This window comes from Sinocyclocheilus rhinocerous, unplaced genomic scaffold (assembly GCF_001515625.1).
Source record: "Sinocyclocheilus rhinocerous isolate Xijiao unplaced genomic scaffold, SAMN03320098_v1.1 scaffold1075, whole genome shotgun sequence".
NCBI classification, from domain to species: Eukaryota; Metazoa; Chordata; class Actinopteri; order Cypriniformes; family Cyprinidae; genus Sinocyclocheilus; species Sinocyclocheilus rhinocerous.
Window position 1 is genome coordinate 196,416 of NW_015645062.1, and position 14,300 is coordinate 210,715.

At 34.5% G+C, this 14,300-nt stretch overlaps 1 protein-coding gene across 2 annotated transcripts in view; it reads right to left on the bottom strand.

Moving 5' to 3' along the window:
* Window positions 1-14,300, bottom strand: part of dennd4c (DENN/MADD domain containing 4C) — a 77,805-nt gene that overhangs the window by 44,041 nt on the left and 19,464 nt on the right. For both annotated transcript variants that reach the window (XM_016508530.1, XM_016508529.1), the window contains exon 2: window positions 3,603-3,913. In XM_016508530.1, the coding sequence (XP_016364016.1) occupies window positions 3,603-3,901 (299 nt within the window). In that variant the 5' untranslated portion in view covers window positions 3,902-3,913. The remainder of the gene's footprint in view (window positions 1-3,602; window positions 3,914-14,300) is intronic.

Sequence of the window (14,300 nt, forward strand, 5' to 3'; positions counted from 1 at the left end):
TTAACAGTTTAATAGATGAGCCCAAGCCTGCGTTAATAATTAGAAAATGTTGAACTACACAACAACAGTAGTATTTCTAAAATTATAGCGGGCTTGGGTATCCGCCATCACACTCACTGTGAGAAATGCTGCAAGCGGAGTGATTCAAATGGTGAAAAGGTTCCCGTGTCGATACTGGGGAATATCTCATGGTTAGAAAAACCTCTCAGCCAATCAGATTCAAGGGCAAGAACAAACTGTTGTATACACATATATTATAATTAATTTTACTCATCATATAATTCCTTGAAACTGTTGCTATATCATTACTATTCCATGTTTTTGCTGAAACCCTGCCGGTATAAAAGGTATAGCTATAAAATATATTTATGTTTTCATTGATTGAAATATTAAAAATGACAAATAAAACTTTTTATATTCAGAAGCTTTTTTTAACCATGTTAATGTGATTGTATTCTTCAAAAACATATGGTAATCTGTTGTAGCACCATAGTCCTAAATAATAGGTGGTGTGCTGTTCAGGCACCAAATTATGCAGAGTCTCTCTCTCTGAACTCCAAAGAGCCCAAATGGGCTTTAAAAGCTTTACACACACTGAGTGCCATCAAATGCCTTACCAGCAAGTACATTGCATCATCTTGATATTTAATATTGTGGCATAGTAATGAAGACAAAATACAGTGGATGTTGTGTCAGGCCTTGGAGAGGGTTTATTTTGAATCACAATATAGGCTACATATATTAAAAAGGGGGATTATAGTGAAAACTAATTAAATAAGAGTGTGGTGTCCTTGCTGTGATTTTGGCAATGATGAGGGTTGGGGAGGGCTTAGAGGAGTTTGTACCAGGCAAGGATCCAGTCAGTGGTGACAGTGGACTATGTCCTTAAAAGAGCGAAGGCCTTGAGCGGAACTATAAAACTCATAGTCAGCTGATGCTGAATAGAGACCACAAATAGATTTCGTATGACATGCATATATGCAAGGTGCAATTTGTTACAACCAGAGGGGTGGGTATTTGAATGAGAATGTCATCATTAAAATATTAATGTAGAAATATAGGCAATTTGAATATAGCAAAAATACTGAACAAAAATGTTTAAACTGAATTAACTAAATTATTTAACATTTAACTATGCATATTAATTAGGGTAAACGTACCCTATTATACTAAACGTATTAAGCTCACGTACCCATTAAGCACACTTCCATATTTGAGCTCAGATTATAAAAAGACAAAATAATGTATTATCATACTTGATGTCTTAACCAATTGATGTGTTTCTTACTACATACCTCCTGTAATTTCAAGGCAATCAGATCATTGCACACTGAGATATGAGTCTCCATGTGTTCACACTGTCTGGCGGCCATTTTGAAAGCTGTCTGAAAACTTTCACCAAAAGAGGAGCCCTTTAAATGTGCATTTTTTAGACGTTTGAGCCTTTATTTTGGGTAAATTTCACTACTTACTGTAAAATTAAGAGATTAGTGTTTAGACTTTTGCATATTTTAACCTGAAATTTGGATGTGGGAAATAATTACAGTTAGATCCAAAAGATAGATTTGGCAACATAGCAAATATATTACTTTTCAGGCTTACAAATAATAAATTGACAAGTTTATTGCTGGTCTGTGGTTTTACACTGCTGTAATTTTTAAAAAATTTCATATTATTGTAAGGTGAGCTTAAAGGGTGCACTGCTATGAAAATCACACAGCTTCAGTGACATCAATAAGAAAAAGTATATAATTTCATAGATATTGTTAATAATAGTTGTTCATAATAAAATATGTATGAACTTAATACAACTATACATTTATTTATACAATTCACAGGCCCCATGAGGTATTAAGATAAGCTGTAAAATATTTTGAACACATTTCTATGGAAATGTGGCTAAAGCCTACTGAATGAATGAATGATAGGTAAAATAAATAAATTAATAAATGACTTGATAAACAAATACATTTTTTATTAAAATTAGTCCTAAACTTTTTTTTTTTGTATTATTTTTTCATTTATTATTTTCTGTCTTTACTTTTATTCTTTTTAACTTCTTTTCATTTTTTATTTATTTGTATATTTATTATTTAGGCCTTCATATTTATATTCATATATTCCGTCATGTATTTATTTCCATATTTATTTATATATGCATATATTTATTTTAACTTTTATGTATGCAACAAGAAAATGAGGGAATCCTCCCAAAGGCTACTTCCACATTAAAGCTCTCCTAAAACATCAATAAGCACCTCCAGCTATATTTGTGAAGCATCAACCATAATTTACACGTAATATAGCTAGGACCTGAAGTCACTCCAAAACTAATCAAAAGTAATCGAGCTTACTCTTTAGTCTACAATAAACCAATGGTAAGCAAGCCCACCTAATTATCATAAAAAAGACAGAATAAATACAAAAATAAATAAAATGTTGCAATATTTAAAGGGGTCATATGACATTGCTAAAAACATTATTTTGTGTATTTGGTGTAATGCAATGTGTTTATGCGGTTTAAGGTTCAAAAACTTTCCACATACTGTACATTATTGTTGCTCCTCTATGCCCCGCCTTTCTGAAATGCGTCGATTTTTACAAAGCTCATCCCTCTTTTGGAAGGCCAAATAAAGTATTTTCACTTTCGCAACGAAACACAGCGTCTCCATGACATGGCGGCAGCGGCAACAATACTACAGCAAGAATAAAAGTTACATAACTAGAATATCTCTGGGTTTGAGACTTTAGTCTTTGCAACTTTAGGGATCTTATCTATTCACGAACAGCTTGTAACACTCCAAAGAGAAAGGAAAGCTTGAAATCACATCATATGACCCCTTTAAATATGGTAAGAAATTCATGTGGGAATAAATATAAAAATAAAATGATCATATACATAAATAAATATAAAATAAATAAAAAAATTTAATGAACTAATAAAAACCAAATCATTAAAAATAAATCATGAAATAAAGCTATGCAAAAATAAATTCAATATTAAATATAATTAAAAAAAAAAAGTAATAAATTATTTTTTAAATTAATTATCAAGTCATTTATTCTTTTATTTTATTAAATAATAAAAGAAATATTTATCCAGAACAACTTCTATTATTTTCATTCCATCATAGTCCAGGATAAGTCACAGTGCCATGCATATTTTACTAGGCTACTTGCAATGCGACGGGGATGAAAAATTAACAGAAGGGGAGATTTAAAAAGCAGAGGCTTGGAAATCCCCCCATCCCAGCAAATCGCATGCACATGTGACATGCTTAAGTGCATGATGTGATATAAGCATTTGCTTCTTTAGAAAATTTTTTTTTATCATGTTGGTAGTTATAAGTTAGTTTTTTTTTTTTATAATCACCTTTGTGCTTTTTGTCATTAATTTAAAAAGGCGTAACGTACAGCTGTATGATTATAACAAGAATTTCCAACCAGCCTGAAAAAGCTTGATTCAGACAGATCATGCAGACTTTCCCAATGTAAACAAAGCTGTAAAAACCTGTGACTCTTTTTGACTTCTGTTTGAATAATAAATATCTGTTCAAGGGTACCGCTACACAGAGGAACCCCCATTCACCCTACAAACTCACCCGATGTCAATGAGTGGGGGCTTCCCACGACCCCTCTTGTAACACAGGAAGAGTTCTGGGCTCTTGAGGCTGCCATGGTTGAGATTGGCCGGCTGACCACTGTAGGTACTCTCAATGCATGTGAAACCTTCAGGCACAGTTTCTCCTGCAGACTTGTTGATGACGGCAAGGTCTGTGATGGGTGCCTTGGGCCCACTGGACTTGGTTTCAGACAGATCCTGCTCTAGTGGTGTGGACTTGTCTGTTAGGCCAGCCACAACAAAGTAGTCTGTCACACGGTGACCCTTATCCTCAATCATGGCTGGACGGACCTGTTTGGAGAGAAGGAACTGTTGATTTTATGTTTTTATAGGTTTCAAACCATATCCGTATGCTTTTTAAAATATTTTTACTTTTCTTTATCTTGGACACTCTTATTTGTCATTCACCCAACTACAAACATTCACTATATGTATAATTTATATTTTTATAGCATACACTGCCATACCATGCATTTGGTATTACCAAAGTGCATCAACTATCAAGAAATCTGAAAATACACAACATATTCTAAGCTGAGCAGATGCCAACAAATAATAACCAAAACTGTAGCTGATCACAGCATCCTGGCTGAGGTCATAATGACCGAATGGTGCAGGATGGGGACCACTGACAGTTGAACATTCAGTTTTTGTAATACTGCCACCAAAGACATTGAAACACTGAAAACACAGACTGAGGTGAGAAGCACAGAGAGCTGCAGAAGCACATGGAATGTGCATTCTGTGTGAATAGCACCTCGCAATATGTTCTACTTGCGTTCCTTCATCGAGTGCGTCACACGTGAGCGGTTCATCACAGGTGTCTTTGTGCGTTCAGATCATTCTTTTCTCTTAACTGTTATCAGTAGCATATGGTCAACGTGTCTAATTCTAACATTTGGTAATATTTCTATTCAAAATTGTGATTTCTTGATTTATGAAAAAATAGGCCTAAATTGTGACAAAATACTAAATTCAAATAAATACAATCGGAAAAATTGCCCCGCCCTACTTGCCATAAACAGAAGCACAATGCAGAAGTCAAGGCCTTTTGATTAAGTAAATGGCACAGGATAGTGTTTTCACAATAATGAAATAAATCACAATACATATATTATTGCTGTAAATATGGCTGGAATGACCCCAAATTTAATATGACATTGAATTTCACAATTCTTGATACCAATCTCTATAGACTATAGCAAAAACAAATACTAGCCTAATTAATGTAAGCAAAAAGTTATAAAAGTTACAGAAAAAGATATGGCAGAATATTACACGAGTCCCAAATATTCTTATTTTGTGTGTTATTGAGCTTGAATGGTTTAAAGTATCTTGAAAGCTAAAAAAGGGCAAGGCTAAAAAATGCATAAAAAATGACTTTCATGGTAACGCAGCACTGCAACATAACTGCAAGAGATGGTTGGCAAAATTTCCATTGGTTTGATGTGTCTACCGGTATATTACCCAACCCTAGTATATATACACTGTGCGTTTCAGAACTCTATACTTCCTAGTTAGTTCTAAAACAGCTTTTATTGAAACCAAGCTGCCAAAATGACTCGTTGTCTACTTCCTCTTCATTACATAACAGAGATGAATATATCAGCACAAGACTGTCAGCACAGACACTGATCAACCTCTTTGTCTCTTTGGCCCACCAATTGGTGCATGTTAGGGAATGGAAAGATATTACAACAGGATCAAATGGAATAAAAATGTATTTAGATGCCTGCTAAGGTTTCCAAAAGGTGTGTGCCTCTAAGAACATTGTCTCTGCATACCTTCGGAAGCATTCGAACATTTGTGAGGTGGTTGTTATTTCCAACAAGGTGCCTAATCACGTCAGTTAGTGCATAATTATTTATTTCACAATTGGACACAAGCAAACTTACTTTTAATGAATAATGGACATGACCATAATGACGCAACGCATAAGTGACCATTTTAATTCTAAAGCCTGAATTGGGATAAATTCTTGTTTTGATATGTAAAGATTCATGTATAGAATCAAAATCATTTATTTATTTTTATGCACTGCTAAATCAAGTCAAAGACTGAATGGTACGCTTTACATTGTTCCTTTTAGTTTAACACTTTAAGCCGGTCATCAAGTTGATGTTTTTTCTGAGTGACATACACAAAAATAATGACTGATAGCACTGTAGCAAGGAGAGTCAAAAGGTTGGTATCGTTTGATAGAAAACTTTCTGTACTTTCAGTGAAATTTTTTTTTTTCATTTGGACATTCTCCTGCTGAGAAATAGCTGATAAAAATTTAAGAAAAATTTGAGTGCTCAAGAGAAATTTTTCATATCTGTCTTATTTGACAGTCAATATCTCAGGACAGAAATAAGGTAGGAGAAAAATTCTAAATTTTTGATGATGTTCCCCAGCATGTTAGCTGTGTCTGTTTCAAATTTTGGCCTTTTTGTTTAGCTCTTGACTCCCTGAAGGAATTTTAAAAACTGTTGTTTTCTGAGTGCCATATACAAAATTAGTGACTCATAACTCCAAGACCATATCATGGAGAGTCAAAAGGTAGGTATCGTTTGATATAAATCATTCTATATTTTTAGAGGGGAAAAAATCTTTGCATTTGAATATTCTAATGTTGAGAAATAGGTGATAAAATGTAAGAAAAATTTGTGTGGTCAAGGGAAATGTTTCATATTCTTATTTGAATTATTTATTAAAGAAATATTTTAAGAAAAATATTTTTGGGTGATGTTCCCCAACATGTGTGCTGTATGTTAATACATTTTTTGGTGATATCATGAAGTAATCAAAAGTTACAGCATTTGGAACCAAGGTAGCCCTTCTCTTAGCCCTTTACAGTTTTGAAATTGTTTTGAATTTGAAGTAATGCCTCACTCAAGTTTAGTCAAAACCCCAAACAATTATACTTGCTTTATTCTACTCGATGAGACCTTTCAAATGACATGACACATGACTATCTGAGCTGTATGATGTTTCTGACAGAGTACATGGCACAAAAAAAACATTTTTCATAAATTATGAAAACATTTTTTTTCTATTTATCTGCAAATAACTCAGTACTACTTATGAGTTAATCAAAGTGGCCACATGTAAAGGTCAGACTCCAAGCTTTCAAATGACACCTATTTTGGCCCTGTCCCAAATGGCACCCTAAACCCTCATGGTCTTCCTCTGACAATAACAATTTATATATATATTTTTTTTACATATTTTATGTTCAGATATTTCTATTTTGTGGGAGTCCAGCGAATCATTTTATTCTCCCGGATCTTGTGCACACACACGAGTGTCTACCCGTCCGAACTCGCCAATCAAGCGGTGTCCCGCGCTGCACTCTGTTGCTTTGGGTCCCGCGATAGTCCCACGGGAGTGCAGGTCTCTACTCGGAAGGTGCCTGTTATAATGTTATGATTGAGGCTCTGGACTCTGAGCATAACTTGTTTTTCTATAATAAACTAGACAAAACATTAATGATTAATAATTAATAATTCACAACGAAACACACAGCGCCTTCACGACATGGCAGCAGCAACAATACTACAGCAAGAATACAAGTTACGCCTTCTTTCTTTGCGTGATGTGCATCAGGGAGCGTCATCAGTGGCGCGCGAGATGCGGTGATGATATAAGTGACGTTGTTGCATTTAAATGTTTTGTTAGTCTAGCCCACGAGATGCGCCGCTGCTGCGTTATGCATTCAAAATATCAGAAGTAATGAAATATAGTGTTCAATGCGGAGAAGATATTGAATGGGTTAAAACCGAAACCAAGTCATTCACACAGAACGCATATTCAGCGCATTTTTAGATGGACAAATATGATCATAAATACATTGCAATTTACGAAATTATATTTGATTTTTATGAGTTAATTTAGACGTAATGCATGTTTTTATAGACTTACTTCCTTGCGTTGACAATTTAAATGCACTGCATTATTTTGCTCATTGCGCCCTCCTGTGGCCTCGGGAGACAATTAGACCTATACAATAAAGACCTATTTAATCTGCATATAAAACATTAGAAATGAGATATTTGTTTAATTTTTATTGTGTTTGATTGTTAAAACTAAAAAAATTTGTTGTTTTGTCTCAATAAATTGTGTTAATTATAAATACAGTGGTTACATTTTTAAAAAAAATTCTATTGCTTTTTGTTTTAAAAAAGGTTATAAAAAATGTCAATAATTATCGATACCGAACGATATGAAACATTATATTGTTGATACATTTTTTTGCTATATCGCCCAGCCCTAGCTTGTAACACTTTCAAAAATTGAAATCGCATCATATGACCCCTTTAAAGGTACAAAGTCAAACACAAAAAAAAAACAGAACACTAAAAAAAAAGCAACAAGGCATTCAATTTGATAAGTTATATAGGCTATTCCTAGTGAAGTGTCATTTAAGCACATTGCAAAATCTAGACTAGTCCATGTTCAGCTAATTAACACATTCAAAAATCTAATAAAACAAACTAATAAAATATTTCATTCGTGGGGATGAACACAGAAACTAGCCTCATTATGAAGCCTCTTATTAAATGGATGGCAACTTATTTATATTCTAAGCCTGGAATACACCACACAATTTTTTGCCCCGATTTTCCACCAATTTACAGTCTGGACAAGTTGACATTAGTTGCCAAAGGTCAGAGCCAGTCTGCAGATTTGAGTTGACATATCTAATAGAAAATCACGTAGTGTATGATGATCACAGACTCCGAAATTTTAGCTTCAGACTTTAATTCCATCCAGTCAGAGGAGATCAAACATGTTTGATATTTTCAGCTGATTTTAGAACATATATTGTTTTCATTTGTCATGCGTCTCCTAGCAACAATGCGCATGTTTCTGTGTGAGTTTGTTGTGATCGGAATGAATTTAAAGTCTGCTAGTGTGAGATCCTCAGTCGTTTAGTGTATGATGGCCATTTTTCCTTTGTGACTATTTACAAAGTCTGTAAGTGTGTGTTGCCTGGTGTTTTAAAAATCTGTTCAAATTTTAGAAGTCATGTAGTGTTCCAGCCTTTAGTTGCTTTTTTCCTGGACAGATATGACATTTTCATCTTAAATCTGTGAAAATAAGTTATTACTAATTTTATAAAGATTAACAAAATGACAACCATCAGTTAATATTTAAAGTCTGTTTATGAAGTATTTACATAGATGTTCAATGTGGAAGAGCTTAAAGAGATCACACTGAGCTTAATTGGAGCAGCAACAATTTTTTATAAATTTAATGTAATATTTATTAAAATGACAAGATTTTGCAAAATAAATAATCTAAGTCGTGTATTAAGTTCATACATAACTATTAATAACAATATCTATTAGTCCAGGTGATATGTGTAAAATTTGAGGTGATATGTTTGTTCACTTTTTCATAAAAGCATGAAACTTGGTACAATTGTACAGGTTAGGGCCCTGAACATTTTCAGAAATGGAGCCATTGCATATGTGTCATTATTACATTATTATTATTACGATTGTTATTACATTATTATTATTATTATCATTACTTTTATTATTATTGATATTACTGTTGCCGTCATCACAAGGTATTATTAACATCACAATCTTTAGTATTATTATTATTATTATTATTATGCATGCTAGTACTACTTGAATACTACTATTATTGTCAGATGGTCATCACTGTTTATTTTCATTGATGTTATTATCATTGCTGTTCTATTGCTGTTTTTGTGTTTTGTGTTCACCGTATGTTGTATGTTTTGCACTCTTAATAAATAAAAAAAACAAAAAAAAGAAGAAGAAGAAATGGAGCCATTGCAAAAAGCCCTCGTGGTTGCCATGGGGACCATTATATTTTCAGCCATAACCAAATTATGTATTTTGTGTCATATCTCCTGAACCAAACATGATAACACAGAAAAGATGTCTATGAATGTGTATGTGTTCTGGCCACATGACTGGGCGCTCAAATGAACGCAAGGGATTCAAATATCAGTCCGTTTATTCTAAACAAGCGCAAGCAGCTGATTTGTAGGCTATTTGTTGTCATTCGGATTAGATAACGTCTCATGTAAACAGTCCACTGAATCTTTCAATCGGAATGATTTTAATCGGAATCACAAAAAAAGTGTACATGTAAACGTGGTATGAATGCAAGCAAGAATAAGATTTGAGAGGTGCAGTGAATGGGAAGATTTTTGTGAATAACATCTTAAAATGTAGTTAAATTATTTGATAAAATATTCCTCTAATCAAAATACTACAAACTATGTACCCTGTTACAGATCCTTGTGATCATCCCCACAGTAACTCCTCCAAGAACAAAAGGAGCGAGTGCTTTGTGCTGGAGAGATGCTTCTCTGGCTGCAGGACAGAGGCAGAGGGGTGGACAGAAGCCTGGTAGCTTTGTGTCATGCACAGGCTTTCACTTGCCTGAGCCAAGAATAGGCCCCAGAATGAAATGGCTCGATTCAGAATGGCTAGGCCTAAGGGGAATGGCACAAAAAAACAACGCACAATGCCACAGCACTATAACCATTAGCAGCGGTAATGAGGATGTCATAGACGGAATGTACAAACTTGTCGGAATAGAAAACACAAAAGAAATCACAAGACAAAGAGACATTTAGAAAAGTTCTGCAATAAATTAAGTGTCCTACGAGAATTATAAATATAAAGTGAAGCACAAATATAAAAACAAACAAAAAATATACATTTACAATATTTGTAATTGCTCATGGTTCAAAAGATAATAAGCAATGTTAAAAAAAAAAAAAAGCACATTACAGACAGATAATAAATGTAGTTATTAACATTAAAGGTGGGGTATGTATTTTTTCAAAACGCTTTAGAAAACTGAGTCGGGCCGAGTACCAAAACAAACTTGTAGCCAATCAGCAGTAAGGGGCGTGTCTACTCATGATGGGGACGAGAGAACGCTCAGTGCACAGGACGGATATTAGCCGAGCCGAGCGGCGACAGAAAGATAGAGATGGCGGATAAAAAAAACAAAAGCGTCTGCGGAACAAAAGAAGGCTTACGATAAGGCAAGAAGTAGGACCCGTGTAAATATCGGATCAGCTTTCCAGCACTGGAGAGAACTCAAGATGCAGGGAGGCCTGCGATCGGATGCCGAGGTTGCTTTGTTTCTACTCGATAGGTAAGTAACATTGGTTTTGCTTTGTTTCACAGAACTAATATATGCTGTTAAAACACATAGGCCTATATGCACGTTAAAACACACAGTACTACCAAATACACATTCGACCTGTATTACCATAGTAACACACATTGCTAAGCTATCAAAATAGGGGCGAGACCCTTTTGGGGTAGGGGTGTGTTTGTTTTGGTGATTTGAAATATCAACATTGGCTACCAGAAATCACTTACCCCACCTTTAACATGGTGATTGAACCTCTAAATATCAAACACAGCAGCAGTGTTCACAGCCAACAGCATCAGTTGTAAACAGTGAGTGAATAGCAAGCTGTCAAAGATCATTTATCTACAAAAACTGATAAAAAGCTGTAATAAAAATGGCATGTAATGAGGTACAATTTTTTACACTTTCTGACCAATAGGTGGTGAGTGTGTCGTGATAAATACAGATTTACAGTTACATATCAATAAAATAAAGCACTGCTGAAATACAGCCTCAGAAGCATTTTGGCATCTCGCCATGATATCTGTTGGTGCATAATACAAGTACGATCAACGATATCAAAATGTTTTCATAACTTTTGATAAGCATGAAGATTATCCTAACCAAATTGGGTGACTATTCAATGAACATTGTATAAGGAGTAGGGCTGTGCAATATATCGAAATTATCGAAATATTGCAATATGCATATCGCTACAGCTTGCAATATTTGGGGCCATGAACAAAAGACAAAGAGAAATTCACTCACTGCTCTTACCTAAATAACTTTTGTAGCTTAAATAAGAATCAGTGCATATTGAATTCAAAGAGTAAATACTAAGCAGTGTTTTATTTTTCATTTTTATTATTCAGTTCCTAAACTCATGTTAAAATAATTACACTAATGTTAAAATGACATTTTTATGTAATGCTTGAGTAAAACACTACCGTTCACTTTCAGAAGTTGTTACAAATACAAATAACCATATATATATGACACAAGATAGTTATAGAAGTTCATAGAACTGACTCAGCAACAGTTTCATCTGAGCATGTGGCACTATAAGCAATATCGTATCGAATATCGTTATCGCATATCGCATTTTTCTTCAATATCACACAGCCCTAATAAGGAGTTTGAAAAAGTATTATCCAAAATGAGTCTGATATCAGCGTACTAAACAGTAAACGTCACTTATTCTAAATTACTTTAAAACACAAATAGAACAAAATATATAACTTGAATTAAGAAAATAAACAAGGTAACTGTGTAAGGGCAAGCAAGCTACTGCCAATCCAACCCAATCTTTTTACCAAATTTTTATTAAATGTTTTTGGCCACTTCCTTAGCTGGTCAGGCTGGTTTTAGCTGGTCAGGCTCGGAGACCAGCTGGAACAACCAGCTAAAACCAGCTTGACCAGCCTGGCCAGGCTGGGAGACCAGCTACTTCCAGCTTAAATCAGCTAAGACCAGCCAACCAGCTTAGGCTGGTTTTAGCTGTTTTTTTTTTTTTTTCAGGGGGGAAATTCCACGAAATTCTGCATTATGACTGGATTCGGCAATTCCGTTCGTGATTGCTGCATCGCGGAAATCACAGGGCCCTACTAATGTAGCAAACGAGCATGATAAGCTCATTGTGAGAGTAAAAGACGGTGACGCTGTTTTGTACTCATCTACTGATGAATCTGCCGAGAGAGGCGACACTGCGCCAGGAAAGTCAGACCTCGCGCTCGCAGGGCAGTACTGGCAAAATCTTCCAACTGAACCATAGCTAAGGTTTATCCAAAAAAAAAGTCGCTGGGTTTGTCCGTATGTACCTTTTATGGAAAAAAGCCACTAAAAGGGTCTGAAAGTTTCTAAATATATTTACTTGACTATCGGGAGGAAGTAAAAGTCGTAACAAGGTTTCCGTAGGTGAACCTGCGGAAGGATCAGCTAAAGTCACGCACGTGTGTGTGAGAGATGGAAGCTGATGGCAGGGGGTGGTGGATATTTGTGGTGGTCAATGTGGATACAGAGACCTGAGTCACCAGTAGCAAACAATGGAGCACACTCTGCTGGACAAACTAAGTAATTATGAATAATGTTCTGTAAAAAAAAGGTTTATATCGGTGGCATATCAGCAGCAAATACGCCGATGCAGATATATCTGTGACAGGCTGATAGCGGCCGATAAAATTTGGCAAAACTATATATCGGTCAGGCTCTACTTTCAGCTGACTGTGGCTTTATCATTATTGTCAACATCAGACACAGAATCTACTAAGATTAATCTCATGAAAACAGACAAAAGTTTTCAAAAGTTATAAATATAGAATTTTTATTATATTTTTTTGACCACAAGGTTATGATCCAAAACATATTTTATCTTATTATATTTGATCTTATCTTATAATAATATCTTATTATAGTGCCACCTAGTGTTAGGTGGATGTGTCTCTGCGAAGTGCCGGTACTGCGTACCGGTGCATACCGTCCCACTTCAAGCACTGATAATCACTGAAACAGTCTACCTGGCATAATGAATGTGGGTGATTCTGTGTAGACTAACAATTTTTTTTTATATTTATTCTGGTGAAAAAAATACATAAATTTAAAGCCAAAATATTAAATGTCATGGATTTATATTTACTAGTCCACTATTTTGTAGAAAGGGATCAAAATGAAAATTTTCACCTGAGATTTGGAGCCAAAGAAAGATGGCAGCATTGTGTTATTTTTACACAGAAATTGGTAAATCTATTGGTAAAATCTGTTGACTTTAGCCATATTTGTTGTATTACATGCCAGTGGTGACAGTTCAAAAATGGGAAAAAAGTTTGCATGCCTGTTTCTATGAAGTAACAAAGTATTACAGATATCTTAATATCCTTTTATATTTTAGTTCTAAATGTTTCTTTTGGTTTTCTTAAATAAGGCCCTGTATTGTTCAATTCCAGAGATATAGGTATTTCAATATGGATCCTGGAGTAAATTGTTACACTGTACATATTTTCAGTACTCAAAAAAAACAAATACACTGCAATACAGCTGATGCTTTTTTTTTTCTTTTAAAGAGGCATGTCTGAAGAACAAGCAATGCTGAAACTAGAAATGCATCTTGTTTCCCTCTATCAAAACAACTGCATAGAACATACCTGTCTGAGTGCCATAAAAAAAAATTTCCAAAGTTTGCAGACCTATACCTCTAGAATTTAGACAAAGTAATGACAAAACTCTGACCACAGCATTCAACATTGGCTACAATGCTCAATGCTCCAAAAAACACACTGTTAAAAAGAACCTTTGATGGAGTAGATGTAAACATAATACTGTAATCTAGGGCTGCACAATTATGACAAAGATCATAATTGACTATTATTACCTTGACATTGTAATTGCGATTATTAATTACGATTATCACAATTTACATTGAATGATGTTTATACCATTGTTTGAAGCAACTGCTTGTCATATTTTTATATGAAAATAAACAAGCTGAAAACACTCAGAGAAAAACTTTTATTGCTTTTCTATAGCATTAAGGCTCAAATGTCAACTGTACATTGGATTGGTTTCTTCT